The sequence below is a fragment of the Dermacentor albipictus genome, chromosome 5 (genome assembly GCF_038994185.2).
Source record: "Dermacentor albipictus isolate Rhodes 1998 colony chromosome 5, USDA_Dalb.pri_finalv2, whole genome shotgun sequence".
Taxonomy (NCBI): Eukaryota; Metazoa; Arthropoda; class Arachnida; order Ixodida; family Ixodidae; genus Dermacentor; species Dermacentor albipictus.
This window is the reverse complement of record NC_091825.1, coordinates 123872555-123896939: the sequence shown is the minus strand read 5'-3', so window position 1 is coordinate 123896939 and position 24385 is coordinate 123872555. Positions and strand designations below refer to the sequence as shown.

The 24385-nt window shown below is 51.6% G+C and overlaps 2 protein-coding genes across 6 annotated transcripts in view; one reads left to right on the top strand and one right to left on the bottom strand.

Annotated features, from left to right (window-relative positions):
- Window positions 1–24385, bottom strand: part of LOC139060066 (enoyl-[acyl-carrier-protein] reductase, mitochondrial-like) — a 437551-nt gene that overhangs the window by 156748 nt on the left and 256418 nt on the right. The gene's annotated exons all lie outside the window — the stretch shown is intronic.
- LOC139060059 (protein odd-skipped-related 2-like) lies at window positions 469–24385 on the top strand. Of its 5 annotated transcripts, none has more exons than XM_070538842.1 (3): window positions 469–1103; window positions 17907–18837; window positions 22888–24385. In XM_070538842.1, exons 1-3 carry the CDS (start codon window positions 1073–1075, stop codon window positions 23198–23200), a joined length of 1275 nt encoding a protein of 424 aa, XP_070394943.1. In that variant the 5' UTR covers window positions 469–1072; the 3' UTR covers window positions 23201–24385. The 5 variants fall into 5 exon arrangements, with proteins under 5 accessions (XP_070394943.1, XP_070394941.1, XP_070394940.1 ...); XM_070538840.1 differs by lacking the exon at window positions 469–1103 and adding an exon at window positions 16895–17082; XM_070538839.1 differs by lacking the exon at window positions 469–1103 and adding an exon at window positions 16895–17106.

Below are 24385 nucleotides of genomic sequence, written 5' to 3'. Positions count from 1 at the left end.
TTGCTTTCATTTGATTCCAATCATTCGTTTCCTTTATTACAAAAATCCAGAAGATGCGCGATCAACTTTGAGAGCGACCGCCTTCGACGTTCACGCGCGCCTTTGGCGCAACAAGCATGCACATACAGCAACAGAAAGAAAAGCGAAGCGATCCAAACACAACGGCAGCGGCCGCCGCCGGCTGCGTTCTTTTCGCTGGCGGTCCCTGGTGGCGGAAACCCTAACCAGAACGGACGCGTGCGCATCAGCCACGGCGGCTCCTTTCCAGCGCTGGGGCCGAAGGAGCGCGAAAGATGAATCAAGAAAAGAGAAGCGATGGAGTCGGGAAGAGAGGCGCAAGCGGCGGAGCAGGAGCGGAGGAGCCGCCTCCCCGAGCGCCGCCACGTGCCGCGCGGGCCAATGAGCGGCCAGCGGAGGGGAGACTCGCGGCACCCGTCCCGCATCCGGGTGCGGCCCGTTCCGCGACGCGCCTCGCTCTCCGCAACGGCAGCTAGTCGGGAGCTGGCTCCTCACCGCGTCGGAAGTCGATCGACAAGCTGCCTGCCCGCCGCCGTGCTGCTGCTCGCCCTGCTGCCGTCGCCGCGCCGGGCTGCCGCCGAAGCTCCCGCTGCTCCATCCGACCGCTGCCTCTGGTGGCCCCTCGTGTTCGGCCGCTGCTGTTGGGCTGCAACGTGATCACCCCCCCCCCTCCTCCCCCGCCCACCCACCTCTCCCCCTGGCGCTGCTGTAGTACGGGTGGATCCGCGTTTCTTTTGTGTCCGTTTCGCCTTCGACGTCACCGCACCGCCGGGACAGTTTCAGACCGAAGGCTCCCTCGCCTCCGCTGTGCTGGAGTTGTGACCGGCCTGCTTTTCAGCGCTCGGCGACGAACCTGCGCCTTCATCCTTGGCCGTCGTCGTAGTGCCGGCGGCGTCGATGAGAGACTGTAGCAGTAGCGTCGACGGCTCCTGACGACGTGGCACCGCGATCGCTGCCGCCGTCGTCGTCCACGGCGCCTGTCTGTTGGTGGCCGGCGCTACGCGTCATCGCTCGGTCGCCGCCGTTGCCAGTTTCCGAGCTGTCACCGACAACTATGCTACTACCGCCTTCGTTCATCACGGAAGGTATGTTCATCTTGCCTCTTTTCCCTGAGCACATCTATTTCACCGCGTTCGGCGGCACTTTGCACTCTGAGCTTCTAACTTGGAGGCGCGGTACTTCTAAGCTCGTTGAAATCGCTATACAGTTTAGAGTGCTCTCCGATAAATACTTGACAAGTTTCGCGTCTGCAGGCATCGTAGATTTCAGTATGCAGCTCGTGAGGCTTATCCCGTAACATGAGCGCACTTGCGCGTGCACTCGGGTTCAACACACGTGCCATAATGACACTTGACGGGACGCACCTCTTGCGAGACTTGAAGGGTGCATAATGTTTGCGCCTCTCTGATATGGGCCCCTGTATTTGTCATCTGTAGCAACAGCAAGGAATGAGTTTTCAACTCTGATGCCATCGGGATGGCACAAGTGAAATGCTTTTGGCACCTCATATGTAGATATTCCCGCTAACTTGCACTAAGCAAAAACTGCTTTGAATGGCCTTATTCGTGCCTTCGTCGTTCGCGGTAGCTAGTTTTTGCAGGACTTAAGGACAACAAACAAATTATATCAATAAGAATCCTGGTAACGTCAAGGCGTAGGACATGTTGTAGCTGACGCGTATAGAAACCACGGCAGTCGCTCCGGGGCCTCAACGATAACCGACCAATGCGTCCGAAATCATAGGGCTAGGGCTGTACATTCACTTAACCTCTGGCATTTCATTTTGGCCAGTAGACAATTCTCTATACAGTGGACGCACACTCTCTCTTCGATATCTGCACGTGGACGGATAAGACATTTCTGCTGCAGTGGAAATTTACCTTGCCTACACGCATTTCTCGTTATGACGTCGCACCCACATGCAGCCGTCTTATCTCGCCATTCTTTCAAGATTTCTTTAGCAAAGCTTCGTTTCCTGCTGTTTTGCTGACACTGTTCGATATGTTATTTGTGCCCTACATAGTTCAACATGCAGTAAAAAAGCGATTAGCAGTGGAACATTCCCCTACTGCTGCAGTACTGCTGACGGAGAACACCATGCTTACCATAACATGCATTTCAGTTTTCTGTAGAATAGTTTCGTTTGGTGGTTTATAGTTAGAAACAGCACTTGCTCACATACAGTAGTTCGTCAATAAAGTGAATTTAGGAGTTGAACGTTCCAAAACTGCTGCAGTATTGGTGATGTTTCTTTTCTTATGGGTTATTTTAAGCGTGAAACATTTCACCTCCACTCACTTATCCACCCCGTAGTTTAAATACTTATACAGTACGTCGACACCACTAAATGCTAGCATATATCGTGAACATGAAATTGAGCTATAACCGCAATTTCGGTGAGAGTCAGTTTTTAAATTGTTCCTACAATATGCAGCAGCCATCGGTAGTACACAAGTAAACCCCGATTGTTCTCGTTTGTGTTGTACAATGGGCCCGTATTATTAATGAATAAGCAGGGAATATCGAAGGAACATTCAAGCTTTCAGAACTTTGCAAATCAGTGGGAAGTATCAGAGCAGCAGGTCAGGAGTGCACAATAGAACTATAGAGCAGAACTTTTCTCTAGACCTGCACTCTCCGAGCGTAGGTTTATCGCTGTTTGGAATCGAATGAAAAGTACAAATAGCAAAGTAATGCTATTTTCTTTGCTAAGTGGTAAACGCGCAGTATATATCGTCAAAAGCGTCTAATTTATCGGACAGCCGTATATAGGAAGTATATAGGTCTATTCGGGCTGTCGGAACAAGTTGTAATCGTGATATAAACACGTTGGATGTCTTCCTGTTGGTGAGGCCAGCCTTAGGTGGCAGATTGAATGGATCCGCACACGTTTCACGCTTCAGGACATGTCTCGGAGGCACTTGGTCGACTCTTGTTGCCCCGCCTACGCAAGACATTTCAGCGGTGTATATATATAACAGTGCATGATCTCCAATAGGCTTCCATCTGTCCAGAGAAAACCTATGCGACATGATAAGCAAATTCGTTAAAGGCATATGCACGGTCCGGGATGGCGACAGCACCTACTTAAAGGGAAGCTGAAAGGTTTTCCAGAAAAAATGAGTGAACATGTGTACATTATGGTTTTCAACCCTCCGAATTCGAATATCGTATCGAAATTGAGCAAAAGAAAGCGCAAATATATTTTATTTCGACGAAAAGTGCAGCAGCGGACACGCCCAGCTCGCGCGTCTCGTTTCCGCCTGTGATTGGTCGGGCGACCCGTGACGTCAACTTTAGCGACCGACCGCTGCCGCTCCACATGAAGCGCGGTGCCAGGTAGTTTGGTGCCGTAATGGAAAATTAAGAGGTAATAGAAAATTTAGAGAGACTGCGTTTTTCTGAAGATTTCGGCGTCGCTCCCTACATGTATACGAGCCGATTGCAAAGAGCCGGCCTCTCGAAGAAGCAAACGATGCTGGTGCGAGCAGTGCTTTCGACGAGAACGAAAGCGAAGTCTTGGGGTCTCCTCGTGTTGGAAATGCTCTTTGGCGAGTATGTTCTTTGCAAAGCGATATAGTGATCGCGCCGATCTTTCGCCGATCTAGTGAGCTCGTTTCCGGTCAAACAACTGCAGTGTTGTGTTCCTGCATGCCTCCTCGTGGAACGTAAGCGGGGATGCGATCGTCGGCATTTGTGCGCTGTCCAAAGCTGTCGGCAACCTACAAAGGCGGTTCAAACGCGTGAAAAGCTTCCCGGTTCATGCAGTACGTGTAGTGACCTTCATCTGTGCGCCATCCGCACACTACTCGTAACCGAAGTCGTAAAGGCGGCGAATTCCGTCGGCTACGTGAGACGGTCGGTTTCTCGCTGTGCGCGAGAGACGGGGGGAGCGTAGCGTCCTGGCGTGCGCCGGCTTTCCAGCACGTGCAAACTCTACATTTGCACTGCGTTATGCTATAGCTGCATGCAGGCTGTTTTACAACACACGTTCAAATAGGAAATTCGCGGCGCTTTGCGACGAAACCTGCGTCGAGGGCGGGAAATAAACATGCACCTTCCGTTCAGCGTGCTAACATGAAGGAGCTCGCAGTAAAATCAAAATCCAGGTTAGGGCGAGTTCGTGTATTCACAAGGCCTTCCAACACCAGTTATCATCAGTCAGTCCGCACTCGTGCCGTCTTTGTTTTCGTTGCTCCGATCTTTTCGCGCTGCGTTTAGAAAGCCTGCTAGTGGAAATTCTGGTGATAATCGTCGTCACGGAAGTGGTTGGAGCACAGCAGTGTTGTTCTTGAGGGCTTGAAATTCTTTCGCTTTACAGCAGCCTCCCACTTCCTTAAAAGCTTCTTGTCTTGTGGGAAGCAATGGAAGACAACATCGTCGCGGCCGCTGGTGTTCGTGCAACCGTAGGCTGCACAGAAAGACGGCATGATCGGCCCACCACATCAGTTGATGCTGCGCACGTTGACCACCACTCTACATACACACAGACGCACCAACAAAGAAATGCAGGGTCGATCTAAGCAGATTACGACGGCACGCACGCAGAAACAAGCACGGTCAGGCACGGTCGCGCAGGCTGCGAAGGAGCAAAACACTAAAGTTGACGTCACAACACCGTGGTTTCCGGTCTCCGCTCGCATCGTCAGCGTCAGCAGCAGCGCGCGGCATTCGACGGGGGGCGGAGCTACAGCGCAATTTCAACCGACGATTACGTCGCTCCTATTTGAAAAAAAAAAAACCAAATTTGACCTACATGGTTTATAAGGTTCCCGCATCCGTATATGAGCGTCTTATTGAATTCGACAGACTCTTCAGCTTCCCTTTAACTGGGAGGGAGGGAGGGGGGGGGGGGGGTATTCCTGCGCACAGTTCGCCGTCAGGGCTTTGATTATACGTAGGTGCGAAAATCAATTAAGAGGCGCCCTAAGCCTTGCCTCACACGGCTGAGGTGCTCTCAAGACGCGGGAGAAAGCAACACGAGGGGACGCCGCTTAAACCACGAGAGGTGTAGCATTAGCGAAACACTTCGTGGCCCATTAGGATATGTATAGCGGTGTCAATGTTGACGCACTTACTGTGGTTGAAAGTGCGTTTCATTGGGTACCGATCAACCAAAGCAGTTGTTCGATGATTTAGTTGCGATCGCTTAATTAGCTGTCATTTGTGGGCATGCTTTCCCCATCTTTTGTGAAGCCTGAACCCATTCATTGTCCACAGATTTCTGGTTTGTGATAAGAGGCCACGCTTGTTCGGCTTGGTCGAGTGCGAAATGTCAGTGTGAGCAAGTTGCACCTACTTTAGTTATATCGATAGCCTTGTATTTAAAGTTGGCAATTTCTGCACATGAAGACACAACTTATTCTTTTAAGCTATCCGGTATTTACCATCGTCATCGCCTAACAAGCCGTATCTGAATGTCGTACCTCCGCATAGTGAAACGAACCATCGAATTTGTTTGCGTTTGACCTATATGGTCGAACGAGCTGTAGTGAACAGAAGTGTATAAAAGAGGAGGCAGAACATAACCTTTTATATTGTCAGATTCAGGCTGACCCGAGTTTGTTTTGCCAGGCACAGCAGTTGCAAGGGTGCTCGATAAGTGAAATCAAGGAACTTCGTATTCATTGGAAGGAAAGGCCAATATACGCTCTTTGTTAAAGAGCTAGCTAGCTGTGAGGCACTCAAAACACTTTTCTTGGCAGTGCACTTAAATATTTCATCAAGGAGATCGTGAATTCTTGACTTGAGAACCGCGTATGTAGACGTAACACATTCGTATATGCCACTGACATTTCAACGAATTGCGTGCCTTTTCTCAGAGCTTACTGTCAGCAATCCTTTCGCCTTCATTAACTGCGAACGATTTCTTATCTTTATTCATTTTTTTTGCATTATACTGTGTTCATACTTCACAACTGTTCGGTTTCACCACGAAGTGTGATAGTTCGATACTGTTAATAACGAGACGTCGCGTGCGTGTGTGTCCGCAGTGTTGCTACTTCTCCTCTATGCTCGCAATGTAACAGCAATGAAGTTCTTGTCTCCATCATTGCCATCATTTTGATCGAACTCGCGCATGCAAAGTTTCGTACTACTCAAGTACGAAGACACGACATAAGGGTCACACGTTTCCTTGAAAACAACGACTCTTCTATTGTTCCGCGGAGTTGCCTAAATTCTATATCTTACCCTATATAGCTGCTGTTCACTTAGATGGTGTGAATGTAGGGAATGCAATATAAAACGTCACTTACGTTCGGATTTTAACGTGAATTGATACAAAAAATCGAAGACGCCGGTTTCTCGTCAGAAAGAAGCGGGCCGGTACTTTGCAGCTCGCTTGAAGTGTGGTTCCGCAAATTTACTGTGATGTAAGCTTGTACGTCAGCGTGGCATTTTAGTACAGCAAGCGCGCAGTGACAGCATTTTGCACTTTAAAAACACGTGCACAGTTAGACAGCGCATAGACGCTAAAGAAGCCTATCGGTGGTCAAGATGAAGGAGCCACTTTCCATGCACCTCTTCGCTTAGTGCCATTCTGCAGTTTTCGACAGTCAGCACCAATTGTTCATCCTATAAATCCCTCATTAAACTGCACAGTCATGTTGTAGCTATGTAGTAGATTGAGATAGCTGCGCTTTGCTTCCAGGCCTTAGACACTTAATTCCTACAAATAGAAAGAGAGACACGCCTGAACGAGAACTGTGAGTGTATCATTTGTTGGGCATGCACAGAAATAATGTCCGCATTGTCATAAAGGTTATATAGAATTCAATGCTTGCGTTACCCACAGTAAGTGCGAGATATCCTATGCTGTACACATGCCAAAACGCCATTTGATTGCTTATAGTGTTGGTTTCCTCCTTATTTATTATTTACATGGGTTAGCAAGCCAAAATTTATGAAATACTCCGTGCTGCAGTATACGCCTTCCGCACAATGGTCAGAAAAACAAGGAAAATTAATTAATACACGCGTACCCTATATGTATACAGAAAAAGCACGTATGTACATACGGCTGCGCACAAAACACAAGGATACATTAACGCGCACTTGAAACATGTGCACATTTGCAACGTTTCCTTTGTGCAGGCAATAACGGGCATGAGTACGTGAGCTTCCATCGATTTCTCAGCACTCCTTTGTCACTTCATTGACACCTCTTGCGGGCCCTATCATAAGGAAAGCCCGAGTGCATTTCGTATATGGGGAACTGTGCTGTGGTACTGCGGAGCTGCCATATAGAATAACGCTCTCCCGCTACCATTGCTTTTCTTTCATTGTGCACTCTCTGCCCGAAAAAGCTTCATGGCGCTTCACTAGAGCTTCTCGCGAGTGTTTCTTCGCCACGTTCAGCCCCCACCCCCTTCCCCCCAGCTTCTGGAGCAGGGTCCACTGCTACTATACATCCAAGCTGTATAAGCAGACGGCATATACCACACTCGGTATATATACGCCACGCGCTTCCGCGCTCGTCTCTCTTCACAATGTACTTCGTGCACATGGAGGCGTCACCCATAAAACACGAACGCGCACACACACATGAACCGTCCGACCGCCCACGAAGCCTACACACACACACACACACACACACACACACACACACACACACACACACACACCACCGATGATGATGCACGGTCTGCTGTGCTAACTCCGAGGCAGCGGGAAGTTTCCGCACTTGCCCCTCTCCTCACAGAAGGACGATGAAGCTGCCGCAAACGGCGCCATACGCTTGTAAAGTAAAAATGAGGGGGGGGGGGGGGGTTAGTCGTTACTATGCTTTTCACCAACGAGACTCCAAGACCGCATAGCGCACACACTGTACCACAGCCGCTATATGGCAAAGGCCTCGTGCATGCTTGCATGTGTGTGCGAGCGTGCGTGCGTTCACCGCGCGCATGGCAGTGCGAGAACCTTATCGGGCGAAGCGCGCGGCATCCACCAAAAGCGGCGCGGCGAGCGCGCGATATAGACGCATATAGTGAAGAGAGCCGCGCGACGGCCGTCGTTTTTATGATGGGCCGCCCCTTTTTGAGGAAGAACTTATTTACGATACTGCCCCTGTTTGTTCAAGGACCACAAGGCGGGCTCCTTGTCCCGACGACAACCGCCGAGAGCGACTCCTTCAGCTTTCTATCTCGGCGCGTAGCTGTTAGTGCGCGGGCAGCGCGGGCAGAAATATATGGGATACGTAGACTGAAGGCGCCGCCGTGGCCTGCCTGAAAAAAAAAAAGAAAAAAAAAGTCGTATCGTTATCCGTCGAGAGCCTCATCAACCCAGACGACTGGCTGACGCACGTTGAAGCTGTCCCGGCCTGCGGGGCAATAAACTTACTTTTTTTTTTGGCTTTTTGCCGCGGCGACGTCCCTGTCTCTTAATATACTGCCCGCAGCAGATGCGCGCGATTGAACCGCGGCGCCTCTGGTGTAGATAGCGCGCGAGGATCGCCCGTGTTTCAAATATGCTTGGTCTCCTCATCTCGTCGATATAGAGCTGAACTTAGAGCTATATAGTTGATCATTCGCGATCATCAAATACCAGCGCGCAAAAAAGCAAGGGACGGATGTAGAAGAGACATATACATCTAATCGTGGAACGTTCATCTCGAAACGAGTTGTGCGGTCGTGCGTCCTGGGCATGCAAACCGTGAAGATGTTTTGACGGCGCTAGGCCGGACCACCACGCAGAACCTTTCGACGACCAGCAATGAGCGCGACCATCTATCCGCGAACCTGATGGCATGCGTTCTACAAAAAGGTATGCGTAGCGATAGTTAAGCTATATATAGTTACTTGAATACTCGACGGTTTCCTTTAAAAAAAAAAAACGCAGCAACGTACTCGCATTCACTCTCACGGGTGGTCGACAACAGCGCTTCTATGCAGACTCGCGCTGCGCAGTATGCATCGATAATGAGTTGGGAAAAGGAAAAGAGAAGAGGCAGAAGACTCGGCAAAAAAAGCTGACGCTCGAGGACGTGAAAGAGATGTGAAAACAGGAACATGCATTGGATAACATATACAGCGATTCTACTCCAATCCCATTCATTTTCCGAATTCGCCAGTAACTTGAACGGCACTCGATCCGTTTACTCGGAACACCATGCATCGGATGTTCGTGCGCGTCACGTGATAAAAGAAAAGGAACAGAATGGAGCAAAAGGAATCGCCTCGTTGCGCCTGTGCTGCAGCTGCCAAGAAAATGCAGTGTTTGGCCCTTGGAAGCGAACCTCTGAATGCCTCATATATAGCGTATCGTAGTGGCGAATGTGTAGACAGACACGCGAACACAGACACGCGAACACATCCCGTCTATCTCGGCACCAGACGAAAATTAATGCCTGCTTGAGACAGCAGGCCGCAACATCGAGCTGTGCATACATCAGAAGCAGCTCAGAGCCACCTGCATGCCGCAGTGTTCTCCCATAAATCATGGCAACACAATGGTGAGGGCTATGTGAGAACATAGGTGCATGAGTTTGCCTTGCAGCGCTTCAAGGCCCGAGAGGGATTAATGGAGAGTTTAGTCGCAGCTTATAGCGGTGCTGTTGTTAGACGTTTACGGTGAAATAGCGTGTCCGTGAACTGCAAGGGACACGCGGTATCTTGTGACGCTGGTATACGCGTTCTTGCGTGGAAATACTCTGATATTAGAAGAAGAAGAGAAAAAGATGTCGCAGACATTGTCGCGATGATTATGAATATGTTTGACTTGTCGCGTCGGGCTGCCCAAGGCTGCCCGAGACACTGTTTACGCGAACGCTAATTCACTATAAAACAAGGTCTTGAGCTACAGTCCTCTGCAATATATACCGGGGCGCCAAATTGAAGAGACCTTATGTTGATGCCGGCATAAGTTCTCATAAGGTTTATGGCATCAAGTATAGTATACATGCATGTGTCCCACGTATAGCTTCCGACAAAATCCTAATAATATGCAAGTATCACGTAGCTGGACAGAATCACGATAATGTTATTTGACATCAATTAGGGCAGAAAATACTATTTTTATATTTCGCCCAAGTACATATTTAGTTATGATTGATCAACGCCTCGAGTACTCTATTGAGAGCAAAATTGTCAATCAGGAAATTGTACACCGTCTTGGGAAATTCTCGATCCAAGGTTCTGTTGCTCAATACGTGCTCTACATAGAAGTTCTTTTTCCAAGCCTGAAGGAAAGCAGTTGGCAGCGTCACTATATAGTCGCGCGGCACTTTTTTGTGTTTACCTTAGTTCTGTCCATATACGCGGAACTTGAATATATTCAAATTTTGGCACAATTAAGTTACATGGCACTTACATGGGACACACTGTATATGTATTATTACTATCGATTATTCAAACGTAAGAGTGTCTCCGCGCTCTTATTCCCACGCTGCACGAACCGCGTGGTCCACTGTCGAAGGAAGCTAATGTGCGGCTCTCACTTCGCAGGCGCTCTATACCTGCACTCGCATGCTGGCCGGAGCTATGCATATCGATGTACTGCAGCATACAGGTGTGCAGAGAAATGGTATAGCCGCTGCCAACTATACAAGTAATCTGCTTGATGGCCGCGTGATTTCCACATGAAAAAGTTCGCACGCGCTGATGCGTTCCCTTTGCGTTCCCTGATGCGTTCCCTTCAACTGTATGCGTCTCGCGGTAGTCTGCTATGTATACAATGACGACGACGCTCTCGCAACCCTAAAACTCTCTAACGGTTACCAAACACCCACTCGGTGTTTAGGCAACGTCAGTGGGACGTAAATAAAGGCTTTTCTTTAAGGGATAGCAACGATGCATACGCACGCGCACCGCGACAGCGTGGCTCAAGACTGGCCGTATACATCGCGTACGGTGGCGGCGTGTCCAGCGCGCTGCCCAAGCGGTCCATTGTGCTCGTGTGTGCGCGCGCGCGCTCCCCGCTGGTCCATGCATGCGCGGCGCTCATTAGGCCGCCCATTTCTTCGCAGTGCACGCACGTACGTATGCGCATGTGCACGCGCACGCCAGAGTCAATACGAAACCTCGAAGGGCGTTGCAAGGCGTTTACGCTTGCAGCCATGGGGCGCCGCGCGCTCGGTCCGGCTCTGCGTGTGTATAAACCGTATACGCGCTGCAGCCGCGCGCGCGGTTTGCGTTGCGCTGGGTGTCTCCCCTTTCGTGCGGCTGTTGCTTGCACGGCTGCGACGCCGCGGCTGGACGACGGCGCGCCCGAAAACAATGGGAGAGCCGGACGGGCCGGCGAGCTCGCTCTTTTCTCGAGGGCCGGGCAACCGCGCGCGTTGGCAAGCGATGCGATGCGTTGGCACGCATCAGGGCGTTTTCGCGGAACAGAAATCGTTATACGGAGAGCGAGTAGCGATGGCGAAAAGGTTTCTGCTGCCGCTGTTGCGGCGAAGGAATGGAGGACACTGCATGCGAGAGAGGGCCGCGCGAGTTTATTCGTTGGAATTTTGTTTGATGTGGGCACCGACCGAGTGAGCGAGCGGCGACTCGACCGACTCCTCCCGTATATGTAATATACAGCCGGAATATGGGGTGTCGTGCCTGCTTTGCTTGCTGCCAGCCGCGCGGCTTGATTATTGGCGCGCGTGCGGGTTGCGATTAGCGACGTGTGACACTCTTGTGAGACGCGTGGATATACTTGAGCGAAGGCACAAACGCGCATATTGCTCACGACCATCTTGATGCGCGAACGTGCGGCATATCAAACTGACTCGCACTTTCGCTCTCGCTGGTCTATGTAGCTCGTGCACGTTCGACTTGGCACTGATCTGTCGTCTTCGACCCAGTTCTTTCCCTTTTACCGCCTTACACCGCGCTGTTTTGCCACGCACGCGAAGCAGCAACGAATTTGTCGGCGCTGCTGATGAGTTGTACATTCTGTGCTATACACTGATCACCCCAGACCGCTTTGTTTTCGAGCGTCCGATGTCACTGTTATGTACCACCACATACACTGATTGTTGAGAGAACTTAATTTCGCCTCACAAATTTATAAGCGCAGTGCACTAGGTCTGTACTGTACAACATATACTGTACAATAGTACACTTCTCTACTTACAACACTGTACACTGTCTCTGTCGGTATACCGGTATATATAAGCTGAACGACCACCAACAAGAGTTCCTCCAGAAGCGACAAAGGACACCGTGGAATTCCACGGCTCGCACATGCTATACGGATGAACCCGGATCGCGCGCGGCGCTTCTCCTGCAGCCGAAAGGAGGAGCACGAGAAGAGATGCGTCACCCTTGATGCGGCCAGCCGAGGGAACGAAAGAAGAGAACAGCAAAATCCAGAGAACAAAAGAAACAGCGCGAAACGCTCGTGCCGGCGCTCGTTGGGCAGGGCTCATTCAAGCTCTGCAGGCAACGGCAGCATGCGCGCTGCGAAGAAGGAAATAAGAAGAAGAAGCCACCGAAGAAGGGAAGGAATCCACTCGCAAAACGCCGCGCGCGAGACGCCCAGGAGGAGAGACGAGCATCCGGGAGCGCGCGCGCCGAGGTGCTTCGGTAATGTTCAGGTGGCCCGGCAGCAGCCGCAGAGCCGGTCTCTCCCCACCATGCGCCCGCGCGGGGCAAACGCCACCGCACCTCGCTGAGCGAGCAAGGCACGCACAAACAACCAAGCGAGGCAGGTATATAGCAGGCAGTCGGGCCCAAGCGCATTCGGCGCAGATAAATTCGCCTCGTTCGAGCTGCACGAGGATGAAGCCAACCGCCCCCCCCCCCTTCTCCTCCTCCTCCGTTTCCTCCGATACTACAGACTGCACGCGCGCTCATCGTGTACACGCGCGTACAGCGTACACTGTTTAAGCCCAAGTCGCACCCCACCGTGAATACTTGCGCCCCCCCCCCCCCCACCTCGCTGCCCTCCCCCCGTCTTCCAACCTCCCGCAAATGAACTAGGAATCTACTATACGCCCTCACCGTCCTTCTCGGCTCGGGCCATCTCGTCTTGGCGGACGTCTCGCGTGCGCTGCTCGGTTCTGCTGCTGCTGCTGCTGTTGTTGCTGCTGCTGTTGCTGCTGCTGCTGTTGCTGCTGCTACCTCACAACATTGCACGCGTGCGCACGTTATAACACAGAGGCGAATGCGCTGCCGCGGTGCGAGCTCAGTTGGCTCGCTCTTGGGCGCGCTTCTGCCTTTTGCTTCTGTTCTGTTGGTGTATACCTGCTGCGTTCTGCTCCTGGCTCGCTTTAATCCCCCCCCCCCCCCCCCGCACCTTTTCTTGCTCTCCCTCCCTATCTGCCTCCTTACAGTCTGCGGAGCGAAGGATATAACGAGAGAGTCTTGATTCCGGTTGGCCCCCTCGGATACGGCTGCTGTTGGCGTTGCGGCTGAGACGTATATGCGTTGCTGCAGCTTGCTGCTGCCTCTTATGGTGTGTGTCTGGAATGGGAAGAGCGAGGGATCTAGAGAACTAAGAGAAGCGTATGTCTGCCTCGAAAAGATTTGAACGCGAGCGTACGAGGCTCGCTATATTCACAGTGGCTGAAACCAGCTTTGTTGTTGAGCTTACAGGGTATACATGATCCCCACAGGCAATCATGTATGCAATCGTAGTGTTGTCTGTCTCTTTGAAATCACGAATTGTGGCAAGAGCTGTGTGCATGGCATCAGAGTACTGTTGTTCCTCACGCGAAATATTGGCTGATTGTCTCACTGCAAGATCTTAGCTCTTTTTTAAACCTATACACATTTGCGTCATGAGGAACGCCGCAAGGCAGGGCACCGGGTTAATTTCGATCGACCATCTATAGTGGTATTCAAAGCACGGCGTCGTCTCAGTAGACAGCGGCGTTTTCTTGCAATTTGCCAGCTTCGGAGCGAGGCCGTCGTTAAATAGAATATTACAGGTGCAGCGTCCTGGTGCCCGCTGGCAGAAATGCTGTAACCCCTGAGCCACCACCACGGCTTGCCTTTGCAACAGATAGCGATTCGCGATCGGCTAGCGCCTGCAGCCATCGATTGTATCGATGGCTGCAGGTCGATCAGGTGAGACTGTCAATCCACCGACGGGCCAAAACGTATTCCACATAACGCTTCGCCGTCATCGGACGCATTTGGCTTAGGGTGCACCCAGAAAGTAAGGCCAGCGACACTGCGCCGACCTTGCACGCTGGACACCGCCGTGAGGTTGCGTTATGCTTCTGTGCGAAATTTGCAGACGCACTGCAACACACACGGAGTCATATTTGCCAATCCGTCCAACTTAGTCGGAGCAATGCTCCACTTGATCTCTCTCTCTCTCTCTCTCTCGAGGCGTGCCACGTTATCAGGCTACGATAGCGCGCACCGTCGGCGCGTGCTCAAAGGGGGAGAGAGAGGGGGGGGGACGCCGCAGCCACCGCCGTCCTCTCCCACCAGCCTCTCCCTCGGGAGGCGGGTTCACCGCGGCCCAGACCAACCCACGGAGCGACCCACCCCGCGAACGTCGGCGTGCCGCCGCAGAAACTCGTGCTGCTCCTGCGCAGTCGGCAGCGTTGTCGAACACCCCTTACCCCCCATCTCGACCCCCCCCACCCCCCCCACTCAGCTGTACCCCACCTGCCTGCCAACCCTTACCCAGGTATGCATGGTCGCGGCGCGTGCTCTATACGAAGACGACGATGGCGATTCTTAGGGATCCGCATGATTGAACGGCCGCACCGAATCAGCGTTATTATAAATACCCGAGCGGCGGGCACCTGCCATTATTTGCTATTATTCGAAGGCGTACGAATGGGGATGCGAAGAGGATGAACCGCTGGGAAGGGAGGTACCTGGCGTGTGCACTGTGGGCGTTCGTCGCCGAAATGTTTCCATACGAACTGTGGCAACATTCTTGTTTCTGTCTTGTCTCTTTTGTGACAAGCCCTCTTCTCCTTTATCCTTTCTTTGTCTTTCCCTTGTCCTTTCTTTTCTTTTTTTTTCTTTTCGTTTAGTTTAGTAGCGATGGGGTGATGAAATGAGAAAATTCGCAGGCGCAAGTTGGAATCCGTTGGCGAAGGACAAGGGTATAATTGGAGGTCCCAGGGAGAGGCCTTCGTCCTGCACTGAACAAAAAATAGGCTGCTGAAAGGAAAATAACAAGGAAGAAACACAAGTATAAAGAGGAAACCTTGTGACGACGTTTTGATCTGCATATATATAGTTCTTGCACTTGAGGACCAAGCGACGAGTCCTGCTCGAGCTGAACTCCATTTCCTTGAAACTTCTTTCGCATCGTGTTCACAGCCATTCAGCACCACATCATCTTATGGTGACATCATGAAGTGTGACGGCAGTTTGCCGAGATGTCCGAACAAAAGGTTTCGTTTGTGTTCAAACTGTAAATCATAGTCTGAATCCAGTGGTCTCATGAAACGTCTCGTTTTCCGTAGCATGCAGCGTGGATAATGAACCACGTTGCAGTATCCTCGGCTTGCATGAAAATTGATATGCGAAGCCTGTATGGCAGGTCTAATAGGTTAGGAACGTCGTCCTCTACAGCTTATAACACGTGTGCGGAACAAAGCGTGTACCTGTTTTCGGCTGGTATTTTTCGATTGCAGAAACAGCTAGCTGACTGTCGCGGCTGTGTTAACAAAACTGTCATACTATCGCGCTTCTTATGATGGCCTTATGTCTTATGTTATGCTAACCATACCGAGCACGTGGGCACAATCTAAAAGAATGCCCATCACACTGCATGCACAATTGTCTTTCGAGTCAGGATAGTCTCATCAACCGCCATTTGCAGCAAATTTGAGGCCAAGTGGTACAGCGCTGGCCAAAAACCCAGCATAATGAGTCACGTGTCACGTTCCCAGCACCACTAAGTAATGTAACTATCGCACCACTAAGTAATGTCAATAGCACCACTTAGTAATAATCACTCACTAAGACTGATTTGTTCCTGAAGACTTGCACGATTCTTGCGTTTCTTCATTGTGTAATACAGCGTTGGAATCCCGAAATATAAGCATGTGTGCTTATATGTCACACAATATGGTACTTTTCTGGCTGCATATTCTAGCTTTCCACTCTAACGCTGCCAAAATTAATGTCACCACATAGCAATAACACCTTTCGACGCCCCTCGGTTCATTACTACACACCTGTATGCAGACACAGTGGGTGACGACAACTCTATTTCAAAGACGAGGACCGTACGCCTGCTGCTTTCGCATTCAAGCGCCCTCGAAAAGTAACTAGCAGTAAATCACAGTTGGACTTTATTGTATCTACGCGGAGTTCACCTTGTCCGGCCGCGCGACGCGATCCGTTATGCAGAAACGTCAAGGGGGGTTCGGGGCGTGTATTCGCGTACATACACGTGCATGCTTCGCGAGCCCCCCGTGCCCGAGGGGAGCGCGCAATCAATCACTCCAATTAGACCGACCGGATCGGGAAAGAAGGGCCAAGTTGCGCGCAGCGCAGAGCTTTCTTCGCCCGTGGCTCCGTCTGTGGCTTATAGGCCGGCTCGCCCGAAAACGGATCCTGAAAATCTCTTTGGGCGCACACGGCATCCGTGGGCGCGGCCCCGATGCTTGAATGAGCATGCGCGCAAGACATTACACACAAAAAGCGACATTTATAAGTTGGGGCCGATACGCGCGGAGTGAGTGCGTAAGAAAAGCGAAACAGAAGTGCACGAAAGCCTGTAGAAACGAGTAGCCATGCGCCCCCAGCGGTGGCCGTGCGAAGTAATCTCGAAGCGGGTATGAGCAGGCCCATTCCGTTGTGTTTCGCCGCCGGCGTGAGATAATTGCCAGGGCGCTGAGATAGCGGTCTAATAATAATGCGTCGCGGAGCGAACTCGGCCTCCGCCAGATTGAACCTGTCGGCGATACGTATATGCGGCGCGCTTTTGCGAAGGTGATGCTGCTGCTGCTGCTGTTGCTGAATGCGCACCTGCGTATACAACGAGGAAAACGGGAGGGCGAGACACACAGCGCTTAGCTTTTCTTTGTTTTATTTGTTAATGCGTGGTGTATTGCGCGCGTAATCCGCACGCACGTATAGTTGTCGATGCGTGTGGCGTGGCCCGCTATACCTGTACTGTACATACACTGCGTTCATTCTTGTCCAAGGTCGGCTGCTTGTGGGTCGCCCCGAGCACATTATGGTTTGTCGACAGGTTGTCATATATGCTTTAGCTACTATTTGTAACGGCCGACAGTGTTTCGCAATGCACCCTCGTTCAGCTTGTATACCCTGCTGTCCTGTGCATGACCGGGTTTTTACGGGACTTCGGTTCTTATATATGTGTTGGTATGAGCTTTGCTTGATAAAATATCAGTGTTTGCTTTTGCGTTGTTCTGTGCAGCTTAAGATGTCTAATCAGCTCGGCTACCTTGCCTTCTTACTTCGATCAGCATAGTACATGAAAATGGGAGTTGTACCCCTTTAATTTTTGTGAGCATTTCGATCGAGCTGTACAGCTCGATCGAAATCTATAGGAAGAGTATAGAGCATTTGGTTGTTTATAGAGTTTTCCCAGGAACAGCAGTAAATGTCGCTGCGGCTTCGCGCGTGTATGTGTATTTTACCAGAGCCGTTGCTATACACGAAGTGCAATGCCTGTATATGAAAGGAAGGAACTGCTGACGTTTTGCGTGTCTAAAGTGCAAAGTTCCAAGAAAGAAACATGTAACTTCCCAGGTTTAGTCTGTCTACGTTTTCGTTCATTACGTGATCGTACTATACTGATGAGAAAGCATTTACCGTGCATACGTCTTGCGGTTTGTCGCCCCTAAGAAGTTACCGTCAATTCATACCAATTAGACCGCCTGCTACTAGCTTCCTTTGCAGCGTGAATGTAGTTATGTTTTAAAGCACTATACCTAGTTTTGGATAAGCGAGAAAAGTCTACATGTTTCGTTGTCCACTGTGTAATTAACTGACCGTGTGTCTTGTCCTTCGCAGCCCACGATCGCTGCCTGCCCACTCCGCCCCTCACTCCCGAATCGCACCTCTGCGGCAGCGTCACCGGCCTTCCGGCCATGCCCCCGTGCAGCTCAACCTCGCTGTGCCTGAGCCCGGGCTCGGCCCCCAAGGCGTACTGCGTGGGCCCTCCGTCGCCCCCGCACGGCGGCAGCCAGCCGGGTTCGCCGTCCGTCGTGGTTCCCGTGCCGCTCCTCCCCGTGCAGAACCCCGCCGCCTTCTCGGCCTTCGTCCACCACCACCACCAGCAGCCGCAGCAGCACCATCTGGTGGCGCTGCCAACACCGCCGGCGCTTCCGCCGCCGGCCCACATGTCCACGGCCATCGTGACGTCACCGCCGTGTGGCCCGAACCACCATTCCAGAATCCCGGAGCTCGCCGCGCCCGCGGCTGCAGCGCCTGCGCCGAGGCCGCGAAAGAAATTCGACTTCAGCAGGCTGGCAGAGTCCGCGACGGCGCCCGACGAAGAGTCGGCGACAGAAGATGACCAACGGCCGGCAGTGCCCACGGCCAGTTCGCTACCGGCGCCGTACAGGTCTTTCGTGCTGGAGCAGATGTACCATCACCACCAGCAGCAGCAGCGGCAGATGGGCGCCGCTGCATTGACAAGCCGTGCCGGAAGCCTCCACAGGCTAGAGAAGAGGTTCGCCTCGTCCCAGCCCGGCTCCTCGACGATACCGCCTTCGCCTTCTTCCGCGGCCCTCCTGGCCAGCGCGGCGGCTGGACTCAGGCCCGTCCGGTACCGGGCGCCGTCGAGGCCCAAGAAGGAGTTCATCTGCAAGTTCTGCCAGCGCCGCTTCACCAAGTCCTACAACCTGCTCATCCACGAGCGCACGCACACCGACGAGCGGCCGTACACGTGCGACATCTGCCACAAGGCGTTCCGCCGCCAGGACCACCTCAGGGACCACAGGTGCGTTAGACACTATCCTTTATTACGTGCTGTAAGCGCATTCTTCGTTTTTTCACTTCAGTGTCGATATTCAAGTAGCACTTCGTATACGCAATAGCGGTAATTCTCAGGGACACTTATCTGAGAACTGGGAAAGCTACAACCTGTTATCATATCTAAGGCGGCTGGCCAATAACAAAGAGGTATTTGGAACGAAGAGCTTTTTGAATTAGACGATCTTTCTGAGGAGACGTTTGTCGACACTGCCAGTGTCGTGAGCGTAAAAGTTAGTTTTCGGCGCTATATACACGACACAGATGTGCATTTGTGTGTGTCGAAAGAAAAAATGCGTCCAAATAAATGCACTGACAAAATCATGCACGAATTCTTTTGCGCAATGCCAAGGCATCACGACTTCTAGAGACGTATAATTCGCATTCTAAAGTGTTTCGTTCTAATGGAACTGTTGGTCATTGGCCTGCAACCTTTACTATATAGGCTCGCCGACTGGCTGACTAATGATATCTTGAACGAATCTGATCTCTCGAACAAATCCAGCGCACAAGCTGCTTTCCGAATATAGGTTTCTTTTTTTGTAATGTGCAAAAACATTGCTTGTAACTTGTAAGGCACCAAAACAGCAGAAAACATGTAGGTAGTTCGTTGCAAACAAATCTATTGTACGAGACATTTAGAAATAATTTTCCTTCTCGACTTTCTTACGCCGCAACGTCGGATCGATTGCCAGGCTTCTGCAGTGTCTCAGCCTACATTTCTTCTGGTTAACTAATTTTGTGTATATCCCTTCCGTGCCTCCTTTCTGTACTTTTTCGCTGGCAAGTGTCGAAGGCGTGCGCGTGATACATTTATACGAACACCCAGAGTAAGAACGAAAGGAAAAAAATGGCTGTGGCTTAGCTAAGGTCAAGCCCAGGATGCGAAGCATACTAGCCTTTATTATAGTTGTTGAACCACTGTTTAGCCTGGTGAACTGCTGTTGCTTGGCTACATTTGGTTCGGCTAGACGAAGGAACAACTCATGCAGGCGAGCGCACGAGCTGAGACCCGGCTATGTAGCTACGCGGCCGCAAGCGAGCGCACGAGTTGAGCCTCCGCTTTTGCAGCTGTTATGACGTCATATGGTAGCTACGCGGCCGCGCGCGGCGCAGCAAGGAAGAGCGTGGTTGTGCGGCTAGCATGCTTCGCATAAAACAAATTTAAAGTAACGCCAAAGGTCAACGACGGCGCCTGCACGTGTTGTCGCCGGCCGATAGAAAAGTCAGACGGTTCGACGGTGTTTTCTAAGCGGAGGACACCGGTTGGGGCATTCACGACGCGGGCCACGACTCCACCACTTCAAACGTGTATGCCGACGGCGCCTTCCCCCTTCCCCCTCCCCCCTCCCCCTTTCTTTTTTTTTTTTTGCTCGCGTGGGAAAAGAGCCCCTTTTATCCCAATTTGCGACCCCTTTCGTCTCGATTTCACAGAAAAGGCGCCGCGCTGACGAAAGGGTTCAACCGGTGACGCTGTCAACAAAGGCTTTTTTTTTCCTTCTTGTAAGCGGCCTCCTATAGGAAATTCTGGCTAGCAACGACGAAGGGAAAAGACGGAGAAAAAGAAAAACACTGAACGGAAACGCTGTTGGGAGGGAAGCAGGGACAAAGCATCACGACGGGGGAAAAAAATGAACACTTTTTTTTTCTATGTGTGTGTGGGGAGGAGACGAAAGAACGAACTTGTGTATGGCGGCGCCAACGCGCTTTCCGTAATTGCTAAAAAAACGTCTGAGCCACCCGACAGAAAAGAAAAAGAAAGAAAGAACTGCACACAAATTGCCGTCACGACTCCTGTCCCCCTTCCGCCCACACGTTCTTTCTTTCTTTTTTTCCTTTTCCACGCACAGCTCAGCCGGCTTCTTTAGGCTTACGCGTTCGGGAACAACCCCGAGGCAACTTCTTGGTGACACTTGGGAAGCATGGGCCACTGTTCCCGACTTCTATAATTGCTAAAAAAACGCGAAGAGGCGAGGGACGGGGAAAAAAAAAATATGCGTGTGGTCGCTCTCGCGGCTCCTTGTTCTTATTCTCTTCTTTTCAATGTCGTTCGAAGCGTTGGGTGCGCGCGGCAGGGAAGAGTTGAGGGCCAACCCGTTGTCGAGCGTGACACTTTTGGGAAGTGCGCCGCGGCGTCACGATAAGCCCGCAAAGTGTTGCCGCCGGGTAGTCCGCAAGAAAGAAGCAGTGCCTGGTCATTGTTTGGGAGAACGTTACACGGCCTTCTAGGGGCATATTCTTTTTTTTTTTTTTCGCTGCAGGGAGCTGTCAGCAACGTGGGGGAAAAAATACATCCAAACCCCTTCGTTTGCGGGTATCTTTTCCTTAGCCCGTCTCGGGCAACTCTTTGACCCTGCAAAGACGCCTCACGTCGGCACCTTTCTCTTTTTGGGCGCATCCTTATCTCTCTCTCTTTCCTTCGCACTCTCTATTTTTTTTTTCGAGCGATGGTTCTCACTACACGACTTCTATGAAAAAAAAAAAAGGCTCTTCCGTATTATCCCATTCTCCCTCGAATTTCTTTCTGCTGGTCTGTGCAGCACAGTATATACCTTGTTTCTGCTGCTGAATACAATCAGTCCCACTGTAGCCGACGTAGACATTCCTAAATACTCCTGCGCGCGTAAAAGCGGGCGAGAACTCACGCTGCGGTTCGAAGCTATAGACCCAACAAGCGTCACATCAGAACCCGTGGGCGCGGGATATTCCTCCGCGCGTTCTCCTTTTTCTAAAAGCCGGAGAAGATCCATGTGGCGCCCTCTATCCTGGATCTTTACGAGGGCCATTAGCGTTGTTGCGACCACAGCAGTGGGAAGAGCGAATACCGAAAGGCTCCCGGCAGTTAGGGGGCTGTTGTTACCACAGCTGGTGCACGGCTCTTCCCTCGAAGAAGGTTGGAAGCGATTAGGCTAACTGCCAATTCGGCCTGCCCTATTGCTTAAAGCACCGCGCGACTCCGTCCGCCGGCAACGTCTGGTTTCGCCGCGTGAGATAGCGGAGCCAGCGCCGCAAGCGATAAGCATACGCAGACCGCGGAACCCGGCGGCAAAAAGAAAAAGAAAAAAGGCTCCTCCGCCATCTTTGCATGAGCTGGGTGTCCGACGATATAGCTATAGCTGCACCAGAAGCCGTATCTTTTTTTTTTTTTTGCTTTTGCGGTTTGCGCCGCCATCCTTGGATTTTTTTTTTTTTTTTTTTTTTGCCAGCGCGCATTTGTTCGCACTCCGGAGCACTACGAAAATCTTCCGTCTGACCTCGGGGTTACCGTCGCCGTCGACGGCGGCTTCCGCGAGACGCTCCAGCGGTCTACGTGCCTACCTACCTTCGCAGTAGGGTTGTAAATCTTCCGAAGCGGTACGCTGCACAGCGGATATCGTCGCTATCGGGAACGTTTCCAAAGTTTACTCTCTCTCCCTTCCATATCCTTGCATTGAGTCTTTTTTTTTTTATCTTTCTTCTCCGCTCTCGGTGCACTCCTTATCAGAAGTCAAGGGGCCGCCACGAGTGAGACCCACGCGCGTGCGCGCTGAATAGCCTCGAAGCGACGCTCCCATTGCATAATCTAGCGATGTAATCCTTCGAAGATAAGAAAAAAAAAACCATTCTTGCTTTCAATTTTTTTTTTCGCAAGTTGACTATTACGCAACACACACGACATCGGAGCGATACAGAGCCTCGTGAGCTCTCCAAGCACGTCTCGGCAAAAGTCTTCGTTCGCCCACGCCACCGAAGCCCGCATACTTCTGACGAATAACTGCATATAGTATATGTAGTGTTTCATTGATATACACTTCGTGCGCATGCGTGCACCACTTGACTGGTCACAGTTTGTTCAACGGTGTATTAGCGCAGCGTGCCCATAAACAGGACACGCGCGTGCAGCTGTGCAGTCTCATTTTCTTTCTTTGTGTGTGTGTGTGTGTGTGTGTGTGTGTGTGTGTGTGTGTGTGTGTGTGTGTGTGTGTGTGTGTGTGTGTTGACTTGCGGGATGACCTCGACCTTTCCCTCCTCTGCGCAGGTACATCCACTCGAAGGAGAAGCCGTTCAAGTGCGGAGAGTGCGGCAAGGGCTTCTGCCAGTCGCGCACCCTGGCCGTGCACCGCATCCTGCACCTGGACGACTCGCCGCACAAGTGCCCCACGTGCGGCCGCAGCTTCAACCAGCGCTCGAACCTCAAGACGCACCTGCTCACGCACACGGACATCAAGCCGTACCACTGCCCCGCCTGCGGCAAGGTGTTCCGCCGGAACTGCGACCTGCGCCGCCACGCGCTCACGCACGGCATCCGGACGCCGGACACGGACTCCGAAGACGGCGGCGAGTCGCAGTGAAGCCGACCTCTCCCCCCGGGCGTCTGACGACGGCTACTCGTGTAACGCGAGGACTCGAAAAGAACAACAAAGAAATGTACGGGGAGAAGCAAGAGGCAGACGTGCCGCATTAGCTAGTGGTCAGTGTTCCATACAGCACCTTCGAAGACTCGTGTTTCGTGTCGTCTGGTGCGCAGAACAAAAGTTCGCAAAAACACCAAACGCAGATCACGGATTCACATCGACACGCTTAGCTTACCACTGCGCAACTGTGTATATATAAACGCTGCTTCGGCGCATGTTCCTTGTGGCCTGCCGGCGACGCCTCGACAAGACGGCCGCCATCGATGTCTGTGCCGGGCCCAGTTAGCGGTTCAGCCAAAGACTTTCCCAGCGAACAGCTGTGTGCCAGCACGCGACGTCTCGCTGGGTCGCAGCGATACAGCGAATACAAGCCCGTCGCAGCCATAAATTGGTTAACGTTCCTGCTTGCGCTGCGCAGGCGTGTCAAGGGCGGCGACGGTCTTTCAAGCGCTGACATCATCTGCTACCTCCACGGTTCCAGAACCCTGTGTGCGTGATCTGAAACCATTGAAGACTGAACTCCTTCCGTGCACTGATCGCCAGAAGAAATAAGGACGTGGCACCACTTTCGTTCTACTCACGGACAAATGTGTGCATTCGCGTTACCTCTGGTTGCCGAGACACTGTGCCAATCGGAAAAGCAGAAAGTGCCCGCACACACTGAACTTGGCTACACTTTAGTTCCAAATGACTCGTTTACTTGCTTTCTTTTTTTTTTGTCTTTGTTCGTTGACGTTAGTCGCCGTGAGTGGACAGTGTGACGCTGATTGACATTTAGGTTCCCTGGAACTGTGGCTGTGAATGTCGCTCAAGTGCTTGTTCCACTTCCTGCTCATCGCCGCCCAGTGCCTCGTCACACAGCTGATCGCCAAAGACAAGTTATACGAGGGCTATGGATGTAACGTTCCTTTCCCGTTCATCATAGTTCGCGTTCAGTTCCCAGCTAGCTGCTCATCCGTTGTAATTATTGTTAGTGTAAATAGGCTCTTCACATTGTGTGCCACCAATGATCTCCTTGTAAAAATCAAGAAAATGAAGTGTTTGTACTTTTTTTTTTCGCGAGTCACGAGAAGTGAAACTGTCTATATGTATTAAAAGCGAGAGCTTGTTCCCTGAATTTGA

Coding starts and splice junctions, on each gene's coding strand:
- LOC139060059 (XM_070538838.1), top strand. CDS start 17,010: ATGCGTGTGGCGTGGCCCGCTATACCTGTACTGTACATACACTGCGTT. Junction 17,119..17,906: donor ACATTATGGTTTGTCGACAG/GTTGTCATATAT, acceptor TGTCCTTCGCAG/CCCACGATCGCTGCCTGCCC. Junction 18,838..22,887: donor GACCACCTCAGGGACCACAG/GTGCGTTAGACA, acceptor TCCTCTGCGCAG/GTACATCCACTCGAAGGAGA.